The sequence below is a fragment of the Dysidea avara genome, chromosome 6 (assembly GCF_963678975.1).
Source record: "Dysidea avara chromosome 6, odDysAvar1.4, whole genome shotgun sequence".
Lineage (NCBI taxonomy): Eukaryota > Metazoa > Porifera > Demospongiae > Dictyoceratida > Dysideidae > Dysidea > Dysidea avara.
In genome coordinates, this window is record NC_089277.1 from 11,157,811 (window position 1) to 11,183,945 (window position 26,135).

Genomic DNA, 26,135 nt, shown 5'->3' on the forward strand with positions numbered 1-26,135 from the left:
TAGCCCACCCGTACATCTTCAGATCTAGAGACATGATAAAATTGAAAACTTCATGATGTATACACCGATAAGTATTGGCATGGATGGCAAAAGTACAGTATAATTTTTTTTAAATTAATGTTCACGCAGATGAAAACTGCATGACATAAATGCAGTATGTATACACATCTAAAGCTTATACCAACTATAGCTATATTCCCAAAACCGCTGTTCATTTCTTATTACGTATACTTCCAGTGAAGTTTTACACTAAATATATAAAAAAATACTGTACATGCTAACAGTTAGATGTCTACAAACATATAATGACACACATGATAAAACTATACTAAAATGTACATATGCACCACAGAGGTATGAAACTTCATACTATACTAATGCATAATAAGCTCGATCAGACTGACTTCAAATTGCATCCACTTCAAAATAGATGCTGTCATTAAAAAGGAACTGACGGATAGTAGTAGATTCAAGGTCTTCATGATGAATAAAATCAGGACAATTCCATACATTATTTGAACTTTCATCCATAATTCGTTTGGCATTAATAACAAGTTCATGTAAATGATGGTAGTTGTCACTTTGCTGATTCAATAACTTCACTTGAATCCTTTTTTGCATTGGCCATTGCAAGTGATGATCATTTGGTCCCTTCATCAAGTACAGGGAAACTGATACATGAGAGCCTTCACACCAATTCCAACCAGCAGGTACCACATTTAGTTTCATTTTATATCCTTTTTCATGTGTGAAGAAGAAGTGACTAAACCAGTCATCTTTATTGTGCTTTTTTCTTTCAAATTCTGACACTTTAATAACCACTGGAAACATTTGGTTTCTATAGCAATTTGCTCTGTTTTCTATATTAAAAATCCATTTCATGTCCTCTTTTGCATCCTGAAGCTGACTTTCTAGTCTGTTAAACTTAAGCTGAGACTGAACTTTAAATGAATTGAATTCTTCCAGCAGTTGAGTTTGAGCAGCTGAGGCTTCCTTATTGTTTGTAACTAGCTGCTGTTCAGTAGCTGCCAATTTATCTCGGGTGCTAACAAGCTCAGACATAATGAAAGATATATGTTCTTCCATTTTCTCTTGCTTGTGTATTTGCAGATCCTTGCGAGCCATCTTAGTCTTACACCCCACATTGTGGTACCCACACTGAATGACTTCAAGAGGACACTTCTTCTTGTGAGTTTCCATGTCTTCACGAAGGATGTTCTCTGCCTCACACTTGTTGGGACAAACCAAAGGAAATTTAGGACACAACACTACATGTTCACCCTCAATAAATCGTTGTTCTTCTACAGTTTGACAATACTGACAGATGACTTCACGACATGGACACTCATTATCAATGTGGCTTTGTAGACATCGTTGCTGAAGAAATGTTTCACACTTAGGACACTCCACTTTTTTAAGAGGACACACTTCCCTGTGATTATTCATATCTTCACGAGGTATATCAGATATGCCACAATTATTAGGACAGGGTAGCGGAAACTTTGGACAATTCTCCATATGACTGCATTCTATGTATTGAAACTCATCTGTGATATGGCAGTACTGACAGTTAACCATACGACGTGGACATTCATTTTTGATGTGGTTTTGCAGGTATTTACGTTGAAAAAAAACTTCACAGTCATTAGGACAGCCCACTTTTTCCAGAGGACACACTTCTCTGTGATCATCCACATCATCACGAGGTACATCAGATATTCCACAGTTGTTAGGACAGGGTAGAGGATACTTTGGACACTTCTCCATGTGACTGTCATCAATGCATTGAAACTCATGTGTAATATGGCAGTAATAACAGCTAACTTTACGACGTGGACATTCATTCTCCAAATGATCATTAAGAGATTTTCTTTGCAGAATTTTATCACAATTGTTGGGACAAGCATCCTTTTCATACAGGCATCCATCATCATGTTCAAGATGGCCATTGACGTCATTGATTTCTCCTTGCCATTCACACCCTTCTGCCTTGTTAATGCAGTACACATAAAGACTTTTAATGATTCGCTCATTTTGTTTATTACGTATTAGTTTAAACTGTTCACTTCGACACACTGGACATATACATGGGTAAAAAGCTTTCTTAGCACGGTCAATACATGATCCACAGAAGGTGTGACCACAACATTCGCTAAGACATGGCTCTTTACTGGGAAAGTGACATATTTTACATATCAACATGTCTAATGGAGTTTGTACAAACTGGTAATCATAGCCACCAGAAGAAACTTCAGCTTGTTTTTCCATTCTAATTAAAGATCATGCATCTATGATGATGAAATATATACGCACATAAAATAATAACTCATGAATAGCTATAGTTATACAAGTATAAGGAAAACTTAGGAATATTAAGTTCGATTAGGGATCATAAAAAAAAAGTAGGGAAACAAGTAGGGCTGAGCGATACTGCCATTTTAGTATCACGATCGATACTAAAGCCACTATTCATGATACTGAATAGTTCACGATACTTACAAATAAGTCAATCATAGCTGGTGCTACATAGCATATTGCTCAGCATTCCTGCAGGAAGTCCTTATCAGTGATAGCAAACTAGCCACTATCACCCTTGTTTACAGTAACAGTTATTGTAACACATGCTTTGAGGTTGTTATGGTGTTCACACCTCTCTGCAGTAGGGCTGAGCAATACTACCGTTTTAGCGATATATCGCGATATTTTGTTATTAACTATCGTGATACCATGCCTGTACATTATTGTCAAACACGTAATGAATCAAGAACTATTTAGTGGCCTTGACCGTTGACTTAGAGTTTGACCGCGGTCACAGATCGACCTACAGCAAGAGCCTGAGTGACACCCCCTTGATTAAGGAATCTGTTCAAAAATCATGGTCTAAGTTTACCATTTCCGGTTTCGTAATTTCCTTACCCCTCCCCCCCCCCCCCCCCAATGAACATTTCCGTCCCCAGCGCAAGATGTCACCAGTTATTGTCACTGAAAGGAAGAACAGGAATTTCCCAACCTAAAATACAAAAAGGGAAAAGCTGGACTACCGACTACGCTAAACCGAGGTTCAAACGGCTGGGCCACGCGAGATTACTTGCACACATGACATAGACACCACGTCACAATTACATTAGCAAAAACCTTTCACTCCAATGAGTTCGTTCTCTTTCAAAACAAGTAAAAATGTCTACCCTTATTAAAGCGCACTCACAGAACGTGATCACATTAGATTAGTATCGTGTTATCAAGGGGTACTCACTACCAATAGTCCTGTAGAACCATCTGCAACCGGGATCAAAATCAAATAACGATCAAGAGTTAAATTTGCACTTAACCAAGCATTAAGAAGTGCTCAAAAGTGGCAATCAAGTTGGCCGAGGGGTAGCTAGCGCCACACAAAAACCCAACATGGTGTACGAGAGTCCCAATATTTAAGTATTTCTGCATTATTTCAATAAATATTTTATGTATTTATAATTGGATTTCTCAGATGGTGTACGAGAGTCCCAAGATGTTAACTACCCCTCGAAGTTGGCTCATAAACAAAACGACTGAGAATTTATGAAAAGTATGTGTTAAATAGTCAAGCAATCAAGGTCCTTTTTCAAGTGAAATCAAGCAATCAAGATACATTTTCGTAGATCAAAAACCTTGAATGATGGTTCTACAGGGCCATTGGCAGTGACTAACCCTTGTGTTTTATGTACAAATAAATTTATTTTACTATAATCTTTGATGCAATGCTTGATGAACATTATTAGTACTGAGTTTCACTCTCTTCCCTGATGGCTCTTTAGCCTGGTCATTCTTCTACAAGGGAACAAGACAAACAATGAAACATCATCTCTAACAATATAGCTAGACACATTTACTATATGTGGCGTACCTCTTTGCCAGCATCATTCTTGTCATCCTTGTTGTCTTCATCAGCAATGCACTCACGTTTGGGATAAGGAATTGGTTCCCCATTGAAAACACTAAGATGTAGAAATCAAATGTTCCAAGTTAATCTCTATGTACATATAGACACATACTTCTAAACCAGGCACGGCGCTCTTGGAATTGTTTTCCAAAAAACCAAAGAAAAAAAAACAAACAAACAAACAAACAACAACAACTGTTATTTGTTTGTCTTTCTGCACCCACATAATCATAATGGCTTGCACTAAAAACAGCCTGTACATGAGATATGAAGGTTGTATATACCCCCAGCTTGAAAAACAGGTAAGTGAGTTCCTGAAGACATTGTGAATGCCTTTCACAATGGGTAAAACAACTGAAAAACAGTACATTTAGTCTTGTAGGCTACTAGGAACTCCTTTGAGGTGAAGGGGGCAGATTCTGGACAAAAATAAAGGTGGCTTCCTCTAAAGCAATTGCACAAGAAAACGTGATAGGCACACTGTACTACTTCTGTGTGTAATTATGGTTTGTTTGAGATACGCTTCCTTAGCAGTGCATAGCAACATAATTAACAAATTAATAATTCATGAATTTTAGTTATCCAAACCCCTTGGGACCAGGGATCATCTGTAAGTCTGAAAATTCCGTATCTTTGTTTAAAATAGCATAAGAACATTTTTTAAAATTTCAATTGCCCTAATAGAACAGTCACTACTCTAATAGAGCAGCCATTTCTGTAGTTCGATTAACCAAGAATCTGGATAACTGAGGTCCGGATAACTGAGGTTACACTGTACTGTAAACCTTAAATATAAAACTGCCTATTTTGCTATAAGGCACAGTATTAACTATATGGGCACCCGGTCTTGTTTTCAAGCTCAGAAGAGTGGTACAACTACACTATACACGTGTATAAGGTATTACCTATGACAGTTCAATGCTTCACAATCACCTTACACAATACATGCATACTCCAAGAGAAATAATGACACTCTTAAAGGAACTTTCATACTCACTCAGCTGATGGGCGTGGATGTTCCTTTATAAAATAATCATCTTGGAGGGCATCTTTGGAGGTGATGCGTTTTGTGGGGTCCATTGTAAGGAACTTCTGTAGCTAAACATAAACAATAGAAATAGAATAAACATTCCTAAACAAGCATTCTTACCAATCGAAATGCAGCAGAATCAGATTTGACTTTATGTTTTTCCATATACCATGCGAGACTGTAATTGGAGTAGCTATGGAAACAAAAATATGTACCGTATAAAATCTGAAGGTACAGTACAAAAGGCCACATGTAGCTACATACTCACATATGTGTGTGCACAACACCCACTTGGCAGTAGAACAATAGCCCATAGGCCACTGTACTGTAGTGAATCCAAGGTCCCTCTCACCTGAACCTCAACCATTACATGAGACGTGGACAGTAATTTGCTTCCCCAATTAACTAATTAATACAGCTAGGTAGACTTGAGCACTGTGAACAATGTTCAAACACAAGAGGCATGCTCATGCTTACATACACACACAAAGCAAAGCCTCCAGCAGCCATGCAAAACATAGCTATTGTCGCCCAGCAAACCTGCACTGGGATGCCTGTGCACTACTCAGGCACTTGAGCCTTGTGCAGGCAAATCCTCCTGGGGCAGGGCTAGTAACCTGCAGGAGGAGGACTGTCGGAGAGAGGTCACAGAACCTAAAGTTCCACAACAACGTCAACACCACTAAGTGAGTTGGGCATTTGCTTCCCCAGGTACCCATTGATGTTACAGCTGGGTGGGTTGCTTCCCCAGTTGACACCAGGCCACCAGGTCCCCATTTAAACAGCTAGGTAGACTGGAGCAATGTGAGTAGTTTCTTGCTCAAGGAAACAACAACACCAAAGTGGCTCAACCGGGAATCAAACCTGGGACCTTTCAATTATCAGGCCGATGCCATAACCACTTGGCTATGCTGCCTCACAGCATAACACACACACACACGCACACGCGTATACACACACAGAGGCATACCTGTGTTTCTGATTACCAAACTGGCTTATCAGTGTATTATACTCAGGTAACATCTTAATCCCCTTCCAGTCCTTTTCTGTATGAGAATTATACAGTACAAACAATGCTATCAGTATGATAAAGTACCTTGGGGAAACCCCATCACAGTAAAGATCCTGTCTAGTTGCTCTCTATGATAAGGAGTATTGGACTCCACATCTTCCTGACGACAGTGAAATATTGGTTCTGAGGTGAGCAGCTCAGCAAATATGCAACCAATGGCCCATATATCTGTAGGATAGTTAGAAGTCTTAAATGGACACACACACAGACACAACAAAGACACACAGACGCACAACACAGACACACACATAACACACACATACACTACACACACAATACCAATGGCTTTAGTATAGTGCATTGCTCCTAGCAACAGTTCAGGTGCTCGATACCAAAATGTGACCACCACAGGATCCAGAGTAGCCAGTGGCTTGAGAGGAGAATTAAACAGTCTGGCAAACCCCATGTCAGCTATAAGATTACAGCCAAATATAATAACACACAATTAAATTAACAGTTGAAAATATGCACACGTATGTATGTATGTATGTATGTATGTATGTATGTGTGTGTGTGTGTGTGTGTGTGTGTGTGTGTGTGTATGTATGTGTGTGTGTATGTATGTATGTATGTATGTATGTATGTATGTATGTATGTATGTATGTATGTATGTATGTATGTATGTATGTATGTATGTATGTATGTATGTATGTATGTATGTATGTATGTATGTATGTATGTATGTATGTATGTATGTACAGTATGTATGTACAGTATGTATGTACAGTATGTATGTATGTATGTACAACTCAAAATATGTATAGAGTGCTCAAGAGTGTATTGCAATAACACAAACATGTATTTACCTATTTTCACTCTTCCTCTTTCACTTCCTTCTCCCATCACTAGAATGTTAGCTGGTTTCTAGTCAGATGGACAAAAAACCAAATTAGACATGCATAAAATAGGATAGTAATACCTACGTACAACAGTAAAAATGGTGGTCCAATAATGAGTGTAAGGACATAAAATACATTTATTGTGTTTCCTGTTAAAGGTGGCCAGTGGCCACTTTAGCAAGGTGTTCATAGTGAAAACACCTGTCAGGCTTCTAGGTATGGTGAGATTTACTGTATCAAGTCAAGTCAGCTACACTCACCAGGTCCCTGTGAAGCACCCAGTTGGCATGGAGATAATGGATACCATCCAGGATTTGGTAGAGAAGTGACTTGACCATATTAGTAGGGGTGGGGTGGGGCTTCTTACTAGCCCTTGTTGCTCGGTGATATTTGATGATGTGCTATAGATCACACGATAACACAGTAATAATACACCATGACACATACTGATCAGAACCTCTCTTAAGGACCCTCTGTATGAAGGACTCACACATGTGCAGGGGTTAATCTAGGGGGTGGTGGGAGGCACAGGCCCCCCTGGGTTAGCTATTTCCCCCCCTAGGTTTATGCCTAAAGCCTTGAGAAATGGAAAGGTTTAATTGATCCCAAAGTTGTATAATTCAATGGTCAATATTCAATGGTATCACAGTAAAATTTCACCAAAATTGAGTATATTTACACCTAAATTTTCAAAATTTTCCTGGGGGAGCATACCTCCAGACCCTCTTAGAATCCAAAGCGACTTACTTTGCCCCTCTAGGTTAATATTCTGGGTTGAGCCCTGATGTGCATGCAAGCATACAAATATGCATGCTGATACATGCCAGGCATACGTATATGTACGCACTACACATGCACACATAAATGGACTAAACTATGAACACATAAAGACTATTATAGTATGTACAAGTTGAGCTGAATCCTGAAAAAGCTAAAAATTAAAGTGGATTTTTTTCTCAATAGAGTAAACATTTTTTGCCAACCAGATGATTAATGGTGACAGCTAAGGTGTCAACAACAGAGGCGTACAGTATAGTTTCATTACAAGTTCGGAAAAAGACTACAATGGACGTTGTACTTTTGTGGCTTCCCATAGGAAATGTATGGTGAAAATTTTGAATGGCCGTAAATGTTGTGTCAGACTTTTGAATGAAAAGATTTTGAAATATTTTTAGCGGGTCAAGCAGTACTGCAAGTGTGCCAAATTTCAAGATCATATATAATTGCATCCATGAGTTATTAAATGAAATGTTTTTGAGGATTCAGCTCAATGCGTACATACTATAATAAAGGACACACTCTTGGACCAGTTAATCTTACAGTCATGTGGATGATGGCCTTCATATAATCACTTACCCACAGATCATGTTCAGCATAGTCCACCAGTAGCCAGACCTTACGGTCAACATGTGACAGGAATACACGATGCAAATGGATCACATTAGGATGACGTAACTCCCTCAGTAACTACACAACACAACATATGCTGACTATACCTATGATAGTACAACACATCATACCGCCACTTCTCGACAAGCTGACAGTGAGAATGACTGAGAATATCCAGTCCCCTCGATCAACTTCAAAGCATAGTCTTTATTATCACTTCTACAGATAAGAATGGGACTATGTATGTATGTATGTAGGGTATATACCATTCTACCACGCAACATTTTATAATTTATTACTAGACAAAGAAACTGTTTTATGTACATGAAAATTACCCTATAATAGTGGTACGTATAGTCCAAGGGTATTGCTTTTCATAACTACAATCAGCAGGAATCCCTTACCAAATTTTGGGTCATGACAGGATCTTGACCAATAGCATCATGTGGACCTGATTGTGTTCTGGCCTGGGCATATAAACACCAGCACAAGATGGCTCATACTAACTTTTTCAGTTCTGTGTATATAGGCATGTAAAAGCCCACACACATTGCTCTGTAGCCTTGGGAAGACAACGGAATGACTTCTGACAATTTCATTGGTTTGAATTGACTGGCAGTTACACAAATGTGAAATCTTGCATATTTTGTACCATTACAGTCCACCAAGAGATTCCAGAGACATGTAATTTGGCTTACAGCTTGCCACCATATACGACACTCACCCATTTTAAACCACAAGTTTTTCCCATCCTACCACCTCCACCCCTTTGTGAGAACTTGTAATGCAGCAATATATACACTTGTCAAAAAACTACCTAAAATTACAGGAACTGCTGCTACGCTGTACTTCTTATACCCTAGATGTTCTCAAAGCCTACAAGTCATCATTTACAGAGAGAAAAAATTCACCCACCTAACAGCTGCCAAGGTTGGTGAGTTTATTACCAAATATCTACAATTGCCAAATTGGTAGCTTTTTAAAACACTGATCAATAATAAAAGTTGACGACTTGAATGGGACCAGCCTAGTGGGCACCACAGAGACCTAGCTGTTGTTGGGGCTTACATAAATACATTTATTAGCCATCAGTAAATCTGGGAGAAAACTTAACTAGGGAGGTACATGTACCCTATAACCGCGGAGATACGCGGATATGGCGGTTAAGTTTACGGAATGCGCGCTACCCGATTTTGCCTTACCCGTCTTTTCTCCTGGCCTTGTACACGTGTCCGTACGTCCCTCTACCGATCTTCATCCCCTCATATTCAAACAAATCTTCAACCTTCTCTCTTCGCCTGGCGAGACTTTCCTTAAAATTGATGTCCATAGCTCACGTGCACAAAACTCCAACCCACAATTCAAAACATTTAGCTGACTTGTTTTAAGAATTATGAGTGACGAGTCGTACCAGAAGGAGCCGAAGTACCAGAAGTTTCAAAGTGCTACAGAAAAAGCCCTTAAGACTTTTGAGACATCTTTGCAATGGACAGACCAGGTTTCTTGCTTGGCAACACTACATAAGGTATGGAATACTACACGTACCGTTATGTTTCATGTTTCGTATTTCAAACACAATAATATTATGTGTATAACACACTGTAAACTTTTCTGTGGGTCTAATTCTGTGAGTAACTTAAGTTTAGCGGAGTGTTAAATTTAGCGATATTAAAGTGACTGGAAAGATAGATGCTGCTACTCAACAGTTGAATTCCGTGTTAGACAGATGGGATCTGTTCTGAGACCTATCTGAGACCTAGATCTGAGACCTATTCTGGAGTATGCTTCCCCAGTTTGGTGCTTACATACTAAGAAGGATGTGACTAATTTAGAAGCGATCCAACGTCGTGCTGCCCGTTGGGTGTGCGGTAGTAGATGGGATACTATTAACCATAACTGGTCTAGGTCTTCAGACTCTAGGTCTTCAGACTCTTGCCTACAGGAACTTCATTGGCCAACTCTTCATACCAGAAGATCTTACTTTTCGACCAGTCTGACTCATGATATTTTACATAATAGAGTTGCTATCCCATTTTCTAAGTATTTTCAATTTTCTACCACCGTCACTAGATCTCATCCAATGTCGTTATTTATTCCATCCTCCACTATTAACTCCCGGCGTTTTTCCTTTTTCATCAACTCTCCCTTCCTATGGAACACCATTCCCCATCGTATTCTAAAATTGACTAATCCAGTTGCGTTCCGGACTGCACTTCGTCGTTTTCTTTTTGCATAATCTTGTAACTGTTTTGTTTTTTAATCCGTGTATTCTAATGTTATTGTTTTGTGTTTTGTTTTTGTGTTACTGTTATGTGTTTGTTTTTTGTACTTGTATGTTCTTTATGGGGAGCACGTTTGCAGGCTGTGCCTTTTGTGTACCCATGTCTTTGACAAAAATTGATAATCTAATCTAATCTGTGTTATAGCCCCTCTTGCGTAGCCAGACCCTATTTCTTTGGGGTGGTGCGTAGACCAGGTAATTACTTGATAACTTGTTTCTCATCCACAGATTTCCATGCGGGCGGAGGTCATTTTTCATTATTCATTAGTAAAGAAAATACTCCAAATCAAGCTGTCTGTTACTATAAGGGTTAGCTAAAGCCTTTTAAGAGCTAGTACTTATGTTTTACCATCATTTCTGAGATGCGAGTGACATTTACTGTGCTGTAAAATGATAGTCAACCTTCTTAGCATCAAAATAGTGAAAATACGTGTGCACGTGATTGATAACAGCAATAATGAAATTAGAAGCGGGCAGGGATGAGAAACAATTAATCAAGTTTGCCTGGCCTTATCGATTAGAGATTATAGGCGCCCCCTCAAAAAAGGGTCTGGTCTGATTCGAACTGGTTCTGAGCAGGGTCTTAATGAAGTTTCATATTAGCCTGTTGGCAGAGCCATAAACGTGTCATATCCTGACATGAAAAACACAATAGCCTCCAGTTTTAAAAGTAGAAGATACATATGTTTGAATGTGTGACTAATAGATCTCGCCTCGAATTATCTGGGTAACATGTCACTGTGTCCATTTTAGCCTATGCGGCTTGTGCCTACATATTATGATGATGAAAGCGTCATTAACACCCCGCTCGAGGTCTGGGATGAGAGAACCAGTTCGACTATTGCAATCATACCAGACGCTTTTTTCAAGGGGGCACTTACGTATAGTCTCTAATTGATAAGTGCCACCCCAAAAAAAATAGGCTCAGATGACGTGAGACTAAATACAGTATGGTAGGCTTTGTTTATTGTCTTCCATCACTGGTACCACAGTCTGTCATCCAATAAAGATGGCCTATTCCGAGGGCTGGCTCAATGTTGATACCTTTGAATAAGATAACAATAGCAGTTGTTGGTACCTTCAGCTGTCCATGCAGCTCTTGACAGCAAGTGGTGGGGTGGTGGCAAGGCATCTCAGCCAACTAGGAAATGTAATTTAGAGTAGTAATTATTATACAGTGTAAAAGAAAATTAGGTAGTTTGCATATGTATGGTCATACATGACTGGGATAGCGGGTTTACCTGTAGAAGAAGGTATCCTGGTTACAGCATCAATGACTGGGATAGCGGGTTTACCTGTAGAAGAAGGTATCCTGGTTACAGCATCAAACTCGATACGCGAAGGATACCGACCGTAGAACAATACAGCGACAACGTGTTCACACTATTCTTAATGACGCACTACTTACACGTGAGCAATATTAGACTACAAACCCACAATACAATGTTACATACATACTAAGTAAGTCAAGTCTTCAGGACAATACAGTCTGTAGATATTATATAGTATGTACCCGTACCACCACTTTTTACCGTGTTGTACTCATTAGCACTTTTCCTTAGTACTCTGTATTTGTCTACCAGACAAGTGTTATTCTAGGGAGCTATTACTGGACTTCTGTAGCATCATATCTGTGGTTCCAATGGCTAAAGAACAGAACTAAACATACAGTAGAAGCTGGTAAATCAGTACAGGTTGAGTTGTACAGTACAGCTCAAATGTATGTCATCTCACGAGAGTGCGAGTGATTAGAAAACTAGCTAATTAAACAGTGTGGCACCCATTTTACTCACATGTATTCATCCCAAATGAAATAGGATGAATACTCGCAAGCGATATGAGTGCCACCCCCTTTAATTAGCTCATTTTTTAATTGGTTGCACTCTCGTAAGACAACGTTACATTTGAGCGGTACTGTACAACCCTTTGTGTTGCTTGGAAGATATGTGGGGTTCTTAGTGCTTGTTTAATGGCTAAAGATGTCACTTACTATGATGCTGTTTGTTGAGTGAATACAGACAGACACTTTAAGGTAGGTATGACATGATGACAATTTTAGCCTGATTTTCTGAGTTGTTAAGTGATGAAATATGGTGGTGACATATTATGAAGTTTGAGGCTTTTAAAATCCCGTACGTGCTGTATTTCAAGGTAATTCAGTCTATTTAGAGTGTATCCTTTTTACTGCTTACTAAATGTTGAAAAGGTTAAATCCTTTGTATTTCTTAAAGTATCGGGTGGTGGCTATTTTCACAGGAAACGTTCATGATAACTAACAGAACACTGTATATTGAAGTACAATGCAGATTGTGTGTGGTGATGAACTTGGTATGCAATCCCAGGTACATAGTATATACCTACGGCATGGTGCAACTGGTGCTTAATAATTGACCAACTGCATGTTGTCAATTACTTTCTTCTCAATATGACAATTACTCTTTATCTCAAGAGGACTGTACCATAAATGTTTCCTTGAGACTACAATTAAATAAGGTTATGTATTCAATATTTATTACGTTGTTGTATTATAAACTTAATAGAAGTTGTGTCAACTACAATCCTGTCTGTAAGTGGATAGATCACTGGGGTCAAACAGTTTGTGCTATAGCCACTTGTATAAGTGAGTTTATTCAGTTTAATTGTTGCTTTATGATACCACCTTTGCTTGAACATTTACCATTAGAAGTTTTGTATTTTATGTGACTGAATGACGTCTAAGGCTATAACCTTGCTGTTAGCTGACACTAGTACTTCAGCCTGACAGGTGCCTTTTTGCAATGCAATGCACAAATCGTGGACTCATATTTGTCCTCCTTTGTGTCTCATTTCTCTTTGCTCATTTCTCTTTGCTGACAGTGCAAGGTGCTGACTATCACGTAATGGTTTTCCTATATTTGTAATGGGAATTGTCTGTATTTTCCATAGTGACTGGATTGATTGTAGAGGTCTTTCTCATACTGTTTTACATTTGTAACAATAAATGGCTGAACATGGCCAAAAACAAAGCATAATGGCCACTTCACTTTCAGTAATTGGTAGTCGGGCTGTGCGTTCAGATGAAAACACTAAGTGTGGCACCATTTATTTTCTTTTGATGTGGTACACTGTATGTGTGGGTTCACCAGTCATAATTATGTTACAAAACCATAAACAAGTACATGGAATTTTAGAGATGATAGAAATAAAAATAGTGAAACAAGGGATGTTGCCTAGTGCTATAGACTGAAGTAGGGATTGAATGGTCCACTAGTACAACTTTAAGTGTAGGTGACTTCCCTTGTTTTACTTCTATGATCCCATTTGTACTAACAATAGTGTTGAACTTGATCGTATCGTACAATGTCTATTGGATGGTTCAGCATATTACTTATACATAACAGGAGACCCTGATGTATATCTTAGCTATATAGGGGGACCTATTTGACATGGTCACTATAATGAGGTGGTCTTATGAACAAAGTGGCCACCAATTGAGATTTCACTGTGCATTATAGAAGTTGCACTCTAATCAGTAATCACATCTATTTATGTACAACCCCCAGGTGTTACTGGCCTATACTCAGTATCCAGTGGTACCTTACAAGTATCAGGTGAACAGGAGACTGTCTCAGTGTCTCCACCACAAGCTGCCACATGGAGTACACCTCAAGGCACTGGACGTTTACTGCGCCATCTTTGAACGTATCCATTCTGATGGATTATCTCTTGATCTTCACATTTACTGTAGTTCGCTGTTTCCGCTGATGTCATTTGCTACCATAGATGTGAGGACAAGACTGCTTGAGGTTTATGAAAAATATATGCTGCCCCTGGGGCATAAGTTGGTACCCGCACTGAGTGGATTTGTACTTGGTTTACTGCCAGGCCTAGAGGAGAACTCTGACCACTCTGAGAGGTGAGATATTAGAATATGTACACTGTATGATGACAGTAATGTAATGTGTTTATCAATTGTGTATGAGTATCGGCAATATCCTATATCGACTGTTGGGGTATGCCGATGAGAAAAGTTTTCGACCATATATGTATGTGGCAGTAGGAAGCAATTGTATTTGGACTATTGCAAAACTGTGTTGTTGTTGTTGTTGTTGTTGTTGTTGTTTTACATTAGTGAATGGGGACTTCTATAACTCTAATAGAACATAACCTAATCACTTACACACTGCAAAAAACAGAGACAGTGAAAGTGCTTGATGGTTGTGGTGTGAAAATTGTTAAGAGAGGTGTTCTACTCCACTGTATGCTTATCTTAGTGACAATAACTGTGTATCAAAGTTGAAGAAGAACAAAAACGATTATACAGAAAAAGGCTCAGAGTAATAGAAATACGGTTGCATGAAATGCTACACATATGTGGGTAGAAAATGGTCAAAAAGGTTTTACATAAGTAAGAAAAAGAATTGCTGTTTACCTTGCAGTTTACAAAAAGATTTATGCTGTACGCCAGGACCTTCATTATGCTGTATTGAATGAATAAAGGCATGGGTAATTTGAAACAACAAACTGCTGAGTTGGTAGATGATGAACACCTCGTTTTGCTGTTGTCCCAGCTTGATGATGCATGCTTTGGGTCCACGTATAGAACACAAACAGATATTAAAAACCATCTTTTAGCTTTATATGTACAGTAATAGTGCATCCTCGATCACCTAAACATCCAAATGCTATAAGTCTAGTGTGTAAGAAATGATAGTGAGGTAATACCTTGATAACTCTGAGGAACTACAAGCTAATGTGTGTGTGTGTAAATGTTTTTTAAAAGAATAATAATTGTGTGATGTTGCCTAATTTGCTACTGTCATTGTATAGGATATATGTATGTAGTGCTGGGCAACTGATGTCACTGGCTATTTGTGAAATGTGGCAAGTCAACCTATTCACAAGCAATGAAAGCAATGAGTATGCAATAAATATGGTAGTAGGTAGATCCTCGTAAGAATAAGTTCTCTTTCAAGTGGTATTTGTATTGCTGTAGTACTGTAAACTATTGCAAGCTAGCATGTAGACTTCAAGTTGGCATGTGCCCTTTGGTGCAGGAGCATGTCATACTGTAGTGTATTAGATTATGATTTGAACCTGTGCATTGCTACATGTCCTGCATACTGAACTTTATTACACAAACAGTACTTACAGCTTAACTAAGTAGAAAACAAAAAACAAAGTGTATTTATAGCACTGAAACAAGGTTATAGTAGCTTATACAGCACCAGTATTTGTCCAACCATCATAGTTACTTGCCCAACCATCACAAGTAACTAGCTCAATGCTGTGACAGTCTATACTAAAGTAGCGCACGTACCACATTGTTGAATCATGATTATGAACAAAGGCCCAAATCTAATTGATTGAGATCACAAAGGGAAATCCCTTGGAAAATCCCTTTTACACCTCAATTAGACACATGTGACACTCACTTTAGATTTTTTCAAAATGGAGTCAAAGTCTTGTGCCACTGTAGAGCACACTAAGCATCTTGAGTCATTTGGTAAGAGATTTTGTTCTATGACATTTCAGTTCAAACATATTTTATTCTGCTACGGAAAGTGCTACACACCCAAGGCGTGTACACCGCCAAAGCATGTGAGTATAGTGTTGGTACTAGTTATGCCCAACCATCAGAAATTGTCCCTACAATAGTACACTCATACTGACGTACTACTCTACAACCTGTCTACTGTCATCAAGCTGCAGTAAAGCAAACTACTATATACTCATTTTTATGCATTTTACAGTATTTTTTAAGCAAACTTGGTAAAGCCAGATGATGAGTGCTTCATGAGGCACAAAAACTGCTTTGATACATGTAGTGGTTAGTGCAATACAGTAGTTGACTGACCCAAAAGGAATGTAAACAGATGGACGCTGGATGTATGGTTTTCCAGCTTTACATGTATATACAGATACAACTGTGTGCTCTATTAGAATAATTGAACAGAGCAGTTGTAGTGTGACTCTTTAAAAATGACTCAATTAAAGAGTTTAGTATTTGTGGGCAACTATGTAAGTACGCAAGTCAGATCTTCAAGTTTATTTACAAGTTTCGTTGTTGTGTCAGCTAGTTCAGTTAACAATTAACGCAACTGTTTAATTTACAGTTAACATGTATATGTATGCAAATAAAAAAATCAATAAACCAATTCCAATACACACTGTTTGTTTTGTACTTTACAGCGTAACTGTCTTGTTAATATTGCATTGTACAGTATGTATACAACAGTAAGCCACATAGCATAGTATAGGTACACATACTTTTGGTATATGACACTCATATTACATTGTGCATGCTCAGTCTATATGTAGCACTTAACAACAGTAGGTGATGGTAAGGGACCTGGTATGGTATGGTTTATCATCAGTGGAAGCTACTCCTTTACCACTCCTGGCATACTGGAGGCAAATGTTATGGCCGCCTTTGTCCAGTCCTCCTACCCACACACCAGTATTACCAGTGTACAATGTATTGCCTGAGATGGAAGTTGTGTGTTCCATTGGAACTGAGTTCCTTGTCAGTCGATTGAACACATATTGTTCTCCACTACCTTCACTGGTGAAATGGTACATTGCAATGATATGACATGACTTGGCCAATGTCAGGTTGTAGCAAACATCAGTAGTAGCCCAGGTGGTGTTCTTTACCTCGAAGTGTGTCCTCGGGTTAACCTTTACTACCTTACAAATTGGTGGTAACATCATGACATAGAGGTTCTTGTTATCTCGATTCTTCAAGTGACAGTCGGTAAACTGGAAGCCACGAGTAGATCGGTAGAGTACATTAAAGAAGTGTATCCCATCATTGTATTCTTCAGCCCAGATACCATGAAGGTCTAAGTAATAACGATATCTGGCTTGTGTAGTAGCTATAAATGAAGTACTAGGTTGTTGGAAGCCGTTGATATTAAGTGAGGCAAACACTCTGTATGTTGGCCAGGAACTATAATATGTTGAGAACTGGTAGGCACTAAGCAATGCTCGATCGGACGGTAGCTGGATGACAACACTCAAATCGGTCACTGGCCCCCAATTATCATAATTATTTGCTGTGATTGGAGTAGGATAGCACTTGATATTGTCAGTTAGCACATCTGTGGTATCTAGTTCAAACCATGTTACCTGTAACTTTGCAGTTTGCCACTGGGCACCTTTGGGCACATAGACAGCAGAACCAGCATATAGTACTTTAAAGGTATACTCTCCAGGGCCGAGATGACCCATCCAAAATCCAGTCATTGTCTTAAATGGTACAACATAAGTAAGTACAATAGACCCAACATCAAAGTTGTCGATTCGTAACTTTGTCTGGAAAGTAGAAGTAGTGTTTATTGCTAGCTGGTAGTGGACAAAAACTGAAGCAGATGTTGAAATGTGTATAGTAGTAGTCAAGGCTTTTATGGGGAGGTAGCTACCAGCATACGGTAATCTCAACTCATCATTACTTGTTGTCTTGCTGAATATTCCTGTCACCACATTAGTATAGTCTCCACTACAAGTACTGATACTAACAATCAATAGAAGAAAAAGCTTCATTTTCTCAACTACAACAGTATATGCTGACAAGTGAATAGTCTAGTCACTCCCTAGTGTTTTATAGTAAGTCTGTTATATGTCTTCCTTTGTGACATCATAGTTTTAAGGATATTGTATCCACAAATATAGCTTATTGCTAAGAGCCCTTATTTTGTTATGAATCAGTCCAATATATACATGTATGTCACGTATTAAGCATTAGCCATTCACTAAATTGCCAGTATTTGCCAACTTATTTTATGGGCATTGTTTCTTAGTGCTGTATTGACTTGCAAATGAATTTATTGTACAGGTTGGTTATGCATGGGTATTTTATAAAATAGCCAATTGTATTTGAGCAGTAAATTAAGAACAAATTCCATTAGCTATTGTACTTGTAAGTTGAAAGAACTAGCAATTATTAATTGTGATGTTCATTTTAGTAACTTTCCATCTGCTTGCACAGTATGCTAATAAACACTGTTTCACATTCTATATGTACTGTATTTTCTTCGTCTTTGCTAACCACAAGCATTGTCATGTCTCCATCTATGGCTTCATTTGTGGTAAAGTGTGTAGGATACTCACCACTACAGGATAACTGAACTTGACTGGTCAGCATTTGGTTACCCTCATGTATTTCTTTCATGTGGTTTATTGTTAGGATAAGTAGTAATACATTTCAGCCATTCTCAGCACCAAAATGTGCTGAACTATCTGAGATACATGTGTAACTAATATATTTTATTGTTAGCACAAACCATAGAAAGCAATACAATGTAACCTGTACCTGTACTGGCAATATATCAGGTCACCTATAGGCCAATATTTTCTGACCATGTTAAGCAGGTTGCTGCATTAGGTAGCAAGTCAGTTTGTACACAAATGACACACTTGAGAGAATATTACAGTGGCCAGTTTAGACAGGTGACCATATTATACAGTGACCTGATTAGACATGTTTCACTGTCTGCCCAACAAGAAAATAATACCATACATGATGTTATTTGGAATAAGTGCATTGGCAAGAGCTTTTACTAGCACACAGCACATGCGGTAGGATCAAGTCGTACACAACAAAGTAATAGAGGCATGTCACATATCTTTCAAGTAAAAAGGATTAAGCTTACCCACCTGGAAATTTATTATAGCACCTGTATTGCTTTCAATTTCATGTAAACTTCTGTAGGCTTTGCTACTTTCTGCTGATGTCAGTATACTAACCATTGTTCATCTGGTGTTTGCACCCACAGCACTATCCAGCCATTTATGAGGCACTCACATACTGTACTTAGGCTGTTTGAAACTCCTCTTTGCTGGAAAATTCATGTTTGTCACACTGTACTTTCCTAGTAATTTTCATATGTGATGACAATCAGTGTAATCATGCTACCATGAAAGGTCTTTGCTATGTTTCCTATCAAACTGTGAAAAATTTTGTGGTGACATACATGAATTTCTGCAGTTAAATATTTAAATTATTAAATCCAGTGAAATATGTACATTAGCTTTAAGCTACCATAGCAATGAAGATTTTGAGCAGTTCTGTTCGAATTATATACATGTGCTACGTAGCTATAGTTACAAGATGTATTGTATTTCACGGTACAGAAATTGAAGCTTGTAATATTACTGTGTACTTTGTGTGTGCGTCCAATAAAATGATACCTCGTCTATTCCAGGAATTAACCACTCACTGGCTAAATGCATGATAATGAACGTCTCTGGTACATTTTGTTGGCTTGTATGAATGTCCTCTTGTTGATAAACAGAAAATAAGGATGAGTTGATTGTTTAGACAACGTTGGTGCATTAGTGTGCAATTACAATGTATAACTGTTACAATTGCCATCCTGGTGCTGTGACTGTGACTGTGACTATAGATCTATTCTTGATTAGCTCCATATCTTTACCACACTTTAATGTGACAAGATTACACAATGTTATGTGTCAGTTTAAGTGTATCTCCTACCCGTTTGGTGTTGTGTTTATAGTAACTTTGTACCAAAACTCTTCCATCATGCCATCAACGTTGTTTCGCTTTATGCAACCTTTAGCATGACATACTGTGCTCAGGGATGCTTTTTGTAAATGTCCTATGCTAAAAGTGACTCTTTACAGTAAATAACAACTTCTATCTTGTCTGAAGGATTTTTAATGTGCCCCTGGTATGTAGTAATATCCTATCTTGCAATATTATTATGTACTTATACAAAAATTTATAAAGAATACAGTGTACAATACATAACACTCAGGTGCATAGCCATGTCAGTTTACAGTGGTTAACAACAGTAGGTGATGGTAAGGGACCTGGTGTGATGTGGTTTATCATCAGTGGAAGCTGCTCCGTTACCACTCCGGGCATACTGGAGGCAAATGTTATGGCCACCTTTGTCCAGTCCTCCCACCCACACACCAGTATTACCAGTGTACAATGTATTACCTGAAATGGAGGTTGTGTGTTCCATTGGAACTGAATTCCTTATCAGTCGGTTGAACACATATTGTTCTCCACTACCTTCACTGGTGAAATGGTACATTGCAATGATATGACATGTCTCGGCCAATGTCAGGTTGTAGCAAACATCAGTAGTAGCCCAGGTGGTGTTCTTTACCTCGAAGTGTGTCCTCGGGTTAACCTTTACTACCTTACAAGTCGGTGGTAACATCATGACATAGAGGTTCTTGTTATCTCGATTCTTCACAACACAGTCGGTAAACTGGAAACCAAAAGTGGATCGGTAGAGCACATTAAAGAAGTGTATCCCATCATTGTATTCTTCAGCCCAGATACCATGAAGGTCTAAGTAATAACGATATCTGGAACGTGTAGCAGCTATAAATGAAGTACTAGGTTGTTGGAAGCCATTAATATCAAGTGAAGCATACACCCTGTACACCGACGAGTATCTATAATACGTTGAGAACTGGTAGGCACTAAGCAATGCTCGATTGGAAGGAAGCTGGATAACAACACCCAAATCGTTCACTGGCCCCCAATTATCATAATTATTTGTTGTGATTGGAGTGGGATAGCACTTGATATTGTCAGTTAGCACATCTGTGGTGTCTAGTTCAAACCATGTTACCTGTAACTTTGCAGTTTGCCACTGGGCACCTTTGGGCACATAGACAGCAGATCCAGCATATAGTACTTTAAAGGTATACTCCCCAGGACCGAGATGACCCATCCAAAATCCAGTCATTGTCTTAAATGGTACAACATAAGTAAGTACAATAGACCCAACATCAAAGTTGTCGATTCGTAGCTTTGTCTGAAAAGTAGAGGTGGTGTTTATTGCTAGCTGGTAGTGGACAAAAACTGAAGCAGGTGTTGAAATGTGTATAGTAGTAGTCAAGGCTTGTATGGGGAGGTAGCTACTGGTTGATGGTAATCTCAACTCATCATTACTTGTTGTCTTGCTGAATATTCCTGTCACCACATTAGTGTAGTCTCCACTACAAGTACTGATAATAGCAATCAATAGAAGAAAAAGCTTCATTCTCTCAACTACAACAGTATATGCTGACAAGTGAATGGTCTAATCACTCCCTAGCGTTTTATAGTAAGTCTGTTATATGTCTTCCTTTGTGACATCATAGTTTTTATTATAATTATGTAGACTTAGAAAAAAAATTCATCCACAAGTACTTTTTATTGCTAAGAATCTAATTATTATTGATCACTCTATATATGTGTCTATATTCACTGGCCAGGTCACATGTGTTATTAGTAATTGTGAACATCATCAACGGGGACCACCCTATTATTTAGGGCAATGTTTTTTGTTGTTGTATCAACATACAAATAAATTATTAATCTAAGTGTTGTGGGCATGTGAAATTTGTGAATAAACATCAGCTTCTGGGTACGGGTAAGTGTTAAGATTAGTAATAGCTGGTGATTAATAGGGATGTTAAGTTACACATTTCAGAGTATATAAACTTGCTTTTACCTTCTTTATAACAGTATTATATCTATGCAAGCACCATAATCTCTTCATCTATGGCTTCACTCATGGTAATGTGTGGAGGATAGAACAACCTGATCAGCATTTGGTTACCCTCATTTATTTCTTTCATGTGGATCATTGTTTGGATAAGTGATAACTCGTTTCAGCACTTTAGCAACAAAAATGTGCTGAAGTTGACTGGGATAGACATATATGCTATAACAATTTTAACTGTGTGGATGTTAGCAGCAGGTAGAATCTCAAGTGTCATTTAACTCAAAAATATACCCCAACTACATGCTATGTATGACAGCATTAGAATATTATACAATAGGAAGAGCTTTAAATTTACAAGTTAAACACCCAAAGTCTTACACAACATTTTCAGAGATGTGTCACATCTGTTTCACGTTAGCACAATGAAAGCGCCAAGCACTTTAATATATTGCCTTCAAAAAGATCTTCACACAAATGTACTTCTTTTATGTATTTCCTGCTCACGTGGGTACAGATGGTGACCCATGCAGTGTTATTCAACCAAAACGATTATGCATATCTAGTATACAGAAATCTGTGATCTAGTGTAGTCATTAAAGAACTATTTTTGACCTTGATGTGCTCTACAGAATGATACTTAAATGTTAGCTAAAGGATCTTGAGCCAAAGGATTAGCATCATCATGTCTAGGCCTCTTTGTTAACCACAAAGTATGCACCCTTTTACTGTACGCATGCTACAGCTGGGGCTGCACACAATTTCAAAATACCAAATATATACGTAACAATGGTTAATAGTGAAATACGTTGTCAAGGAGTTAGGAATGTGCTGTATGACTTTGTGGTATCAAAATAAACTGCGTGTTTACAGTAGGGGTAGCTGAGTGCAAATGTTTTTTGCCTTGCTACTTACTAAATAACTTTTTATCTATTAAGGCTTTTCAGGACACCTGATTCTACAGCCTGTTTAAAAGTTGTTACATAAAGTGTGTTTGAAAAGGTGGAGAAAGGAGAAAAAATCCGTGACGATCTGGCAGCCTCGAACCTGCAGCCATCCGATTAATGTTTGAATGCTTTTCCCATTTATTTGTGATCAATATTTTTCTACAGTGTCCATTCAAGAGCAATACCTATATCTGTCAGGGGGATCCTAGTATTATGTAACTAAATACTACAATTATTCTGTGGTAGAAGAGTTGTATGTGTTTCATGGTTTAAACTACAAATCAAGCAAGTTTCTATTATATGTTGTGTACTGTTTAAGAGCGAGTCAAAAGATTTAGTACTTTGAGAACACTTGTTGGCATTATGTCAGAATACTTTCAGCAGTCTACACGTTATACAAGGATACGTATTGGAGTGCACGCAATCCTGAATGCGCACTCAGTTGATTCCTGCATTAGAGATTTCCATCATCCATGTTTATAGTGGTAGATGCTGGACTATTTTGGTAGAAATACTCTTTAGAACAGGATGGAAATGCTGGCAACTCATACATGATTGGGAGTGGAGAGTATGCCAACCACGATACCCACTCTACAAATACTCATTAGGTTTTAACAGCCTGCAAATGCTTTGCTACATTTATTTAATACTTTCTTAATTCACACTGCTCAATAATAATAATTTAACTGGGACTAAGGTATCATTTTATTTGTAGTGGTACAGTAATGTTTTAAATTAAAACTAAAACTGCTTATGTATATGGTATAATCATGCTATCATGCTAAAGTATTTGCAAAGTTTTATACACTATAGGCAAGCTGACAGTGAGATATATGCATTGTGCTGTATAGCAACGTGTGATAAAGCTTGGCAGCTGTAGTACACCCACACTGTAAACAAGATAGGCAAACTTTGGTGCATTCAGTGTGCAACCACAATGTACAACTTTCTGAAGAAATGTATTTTCACTATGAACATAGACCATCTCTTTTGCATAGCTCCAACTTCACTTGCCATGCGCACAATTTAAAATCAAACATGGCAAGATTATTTTCCTTCCCTACTTTATTGGCGTTACTCTACTTCCATCATGACATCAACTTTGTTTCCATTGTTTTGCTTCTTGCCACCATTAACGTGACGTACTGTACCAAGAATGCTCTCCATAAATGTCCTAATAGCTGATGTCCAAAGTGGACTATGTACATACTAAATGACACCGTGTTGGAATTGAAGATACATGCTACCGTGTTTGAAGTGTTTAATGAACCCCTGGTAATATCTTATCTCGCAGCATTATTGTACTTTTACAACAACAAAAATATCAATGAAAAATGACATTGTACAATACATGATACTCAGGTATATTGACATGTCAGTTCACTTACAGGAGATAATAGTAAGGGACCTGGTGTGATGTGGTTTATCATCAGTGGAAGCTACTCCTTTACCACTGCGGGCATACTGGAGACAAATTTTGTAGTCACCTTTGTCCAGTCCTCCCACCCACACACCAGTGTTACCAGTGTACAATGTATTGCCTGAGATGGAGGTTGTGTGTTCCATTGGAACTGAATTCATTGTCAGTTGGTTGAACACACTCTGTTGTTCGCTACCTTCACTGGTGAAATGGTACATTGCAATAACATGATAAGTCTCTTCCAGCTTCAGGTCATGACACACGTCAGTATTAACCCAGGAAGTGTTCTTTACCTCAAAGTGTGTCCTCGGGTTAACCATTGCTACCTTACAAGTTGGTGGTAACATCATGACGTAGAGATTCTTGTTGTCTCGATGCTTCAGTTCACAGTCAGTGAATTGGAAAGCTGTGGGTGATCGGTAGAGCACATTAAAATAGTGTATTCCATCGTTGTATTTACCAGCCCAAATACCATGGAGATCTAAGTTATAACGGTATCTACTTCCAGTACCAGCTATAAATGAAGCACTAGGTTGTTGGAATCCATTGATATCAAGGGAAGCAAAAGCTTTAATGCTTGAGGTTGTAGAAAACTGGTAGGCACTTAGGATTGCTCTGTCAGATGGTAACTGCATGACAACTCCAAGATTAGTTACTGGTCCCCAATTATCATAGTTATTAGACTTGATCGGAGTAGGATAGCATTTGATATTGTCAGCTAACACATCTGTAGTGGTTAGTTCAAACCATGTTACCTCCAACTTAGCAGTTTGCCAGTCAAGACCTTTTGGCACATAGACAGTAGATCCAGCATATAGTACTTTAAAGGTGTATTCCCCAGGACCAAGATGACCCATCCAAAATCCAGTCATTGTCTTAAATGGTACGATGTTAGTGCGTACAATGGAGCCAACATCAAAGTTATCAATTTGTAGCTTTGTCTGGAAAGTAGAACTTACATTTATTGTCAATTGGTAATGGACAAAAACTGAAGCAGGTTTTGATATTAGCACTGTAGTGGTTAAGGCTTGAATAAGACGCCAGCTACTGGTTGATGTTAATATAAGATCATCATTGCTTGTTGTCTTGCTGAATATTCCTGATGCCACATTAATGTAGTCTCCACTACAGGCACTAGCAAACAATAACAGTAGAAGAAGCTTCATTCTATCAACTATTGCCAGCAACTGAAATAACCAGCTATTCCCTGGAGTTTTATGGGAAGCCTGTTATATGTCTTCATGGTGACATCACAGTAATGCTATATATGGTGAATGACTTAAGCACTTTTAAAAGTTTGTTGTAAGCAGCCATGGGTGCTATCGTAGATAGTTAGGATTTAGAGAGTGATATGGCAACTACACTTGCCAGAGAATGTACACATATCATATGCTTCTGTGAAGTTCATAGAGGACAAAACTCTGCCATATACTTGTAGTAAAATTGTGAACTTACTGTGGTGTCCAAATGTTTGGTATGTTGAACATTGAGCCTGCTGCTTCAGTACAACAACACATAAGTATATTGGTGAAAATGTACATCACATCAGATGCATTTTATTAATTTACTGTTTACCTTACCTAACTACTGTATTGAGCTAAAATTACAAGACTGTAGACACTGCTTGGAATTGCACACGTCACACTTTTGTATTACTTATGAAACAATGTACATGTAGCTACTGTCAGTGTTAACTTTTGACTTGTAGCCATTGTGCCTTTGGTTATGGCTTCTTTCACATGAGGTAAAGTGTAGGGTATAGCATCATAATATTCTGGTTGTAAAATAACA

At 38.3% G+C, this 26,135-nt stretch overlaps 3 protein-coding genes across 6 annotated transcripts in view; 1 reads left to right on the forward strand and 2 right to left on the reverse strand.

Annotated features, from left to right (window-relative positions):
• Positions 1–231: 231 nt before the first annotated feature.
• LOC136258224 (TNF receptor-associated factor 4-like) lies at positions 232–3,398 on the reverse strand. 4 transcript variants are annotated; one of them, XM_066051559.1, is made up of 2 exons: positions 3,254–3,398; positions 232–2,269 (listed from the first exon to the last, which is right to left on the reverse strand). In XM_066051559.1, exon 2 carries the CDS (start codon positions 2,266–2,268, stop codon positions 406–408), a length of 1,863 nt encoding a protein of 620 aa, XP_065907631.1. In that variant the 5' UTR covers position 2,269; positions 3,254–3,398; the 3' UTR covers positions 232–405. The 4 variants fall into 4 exon arrangements, with proteins under 4 accessions (XP_065907631.1, XP_065907628.1, XP_065907627.1 ...); XM_066051556.1 differs by having other exon boundaries at positions 232–2,288; positions 3,254–3,372; XM_066051555.1 differs by lacking the exon at positions 3,254–3,398 and adding an exon at positions 3,136–3,213 and having other exon boundaries at positions 232–2,288.
• Positions 3,399–3,704: 306 nt separating this feature from the next.
• On the reverse strand, positions 3,705–9,617 carry LOC136258482 (cyclin-dependent kinase 8-like). The gene is made up of 12 exons (XM_066051795.1): positions 9,449–9,617; positions 8,378–8,465; positions 8,214–8,324; positions 7,118–7,258; positions 6,825–6,882; positions 6,298–6,429; positions 6,043–6,186; positions 5,917–5,992; positions 5,067–5,139; positions 4,914–5,014; positions 3,881–3,971; positions 3,705–3,804 (listed from the first exon to the last, which is right to left on the reverse strand). The coding sequence occupies exons 1-12, from the start codon at positions 9,574–9,576 to the stop codon at positions 3,718–3,720; spliced, it is 1,230 nt and encodes a 409-aa protein (XP_065907867.1). The 5' UTR covers positions 9,577–9,617; the 3' UTR covers positions 3,705–3,717.
• The window catches only part of LOC136258479 (protein dopey-2-like), a 35,235-nt gene continuing 18,707 nt past the window's right edge, over positions 9,608–26,135 (forward strand). Inside the window, exons 1-2 of the mRNA XM_066051790.1 lie at positions 9,608–9,771; positions 14,070–14,422. Of these exons, the coding sequence (XP_065907862.1) occupies positions 9,640–9,771; positions 14,070–14,422 (485 nt within the window). The 5' untranslated portion in view covers positions 9,608–9,639. The remainder of the gene's footprint in view (positions 9,772–14,069; positions 14,423–26,135) is intronic.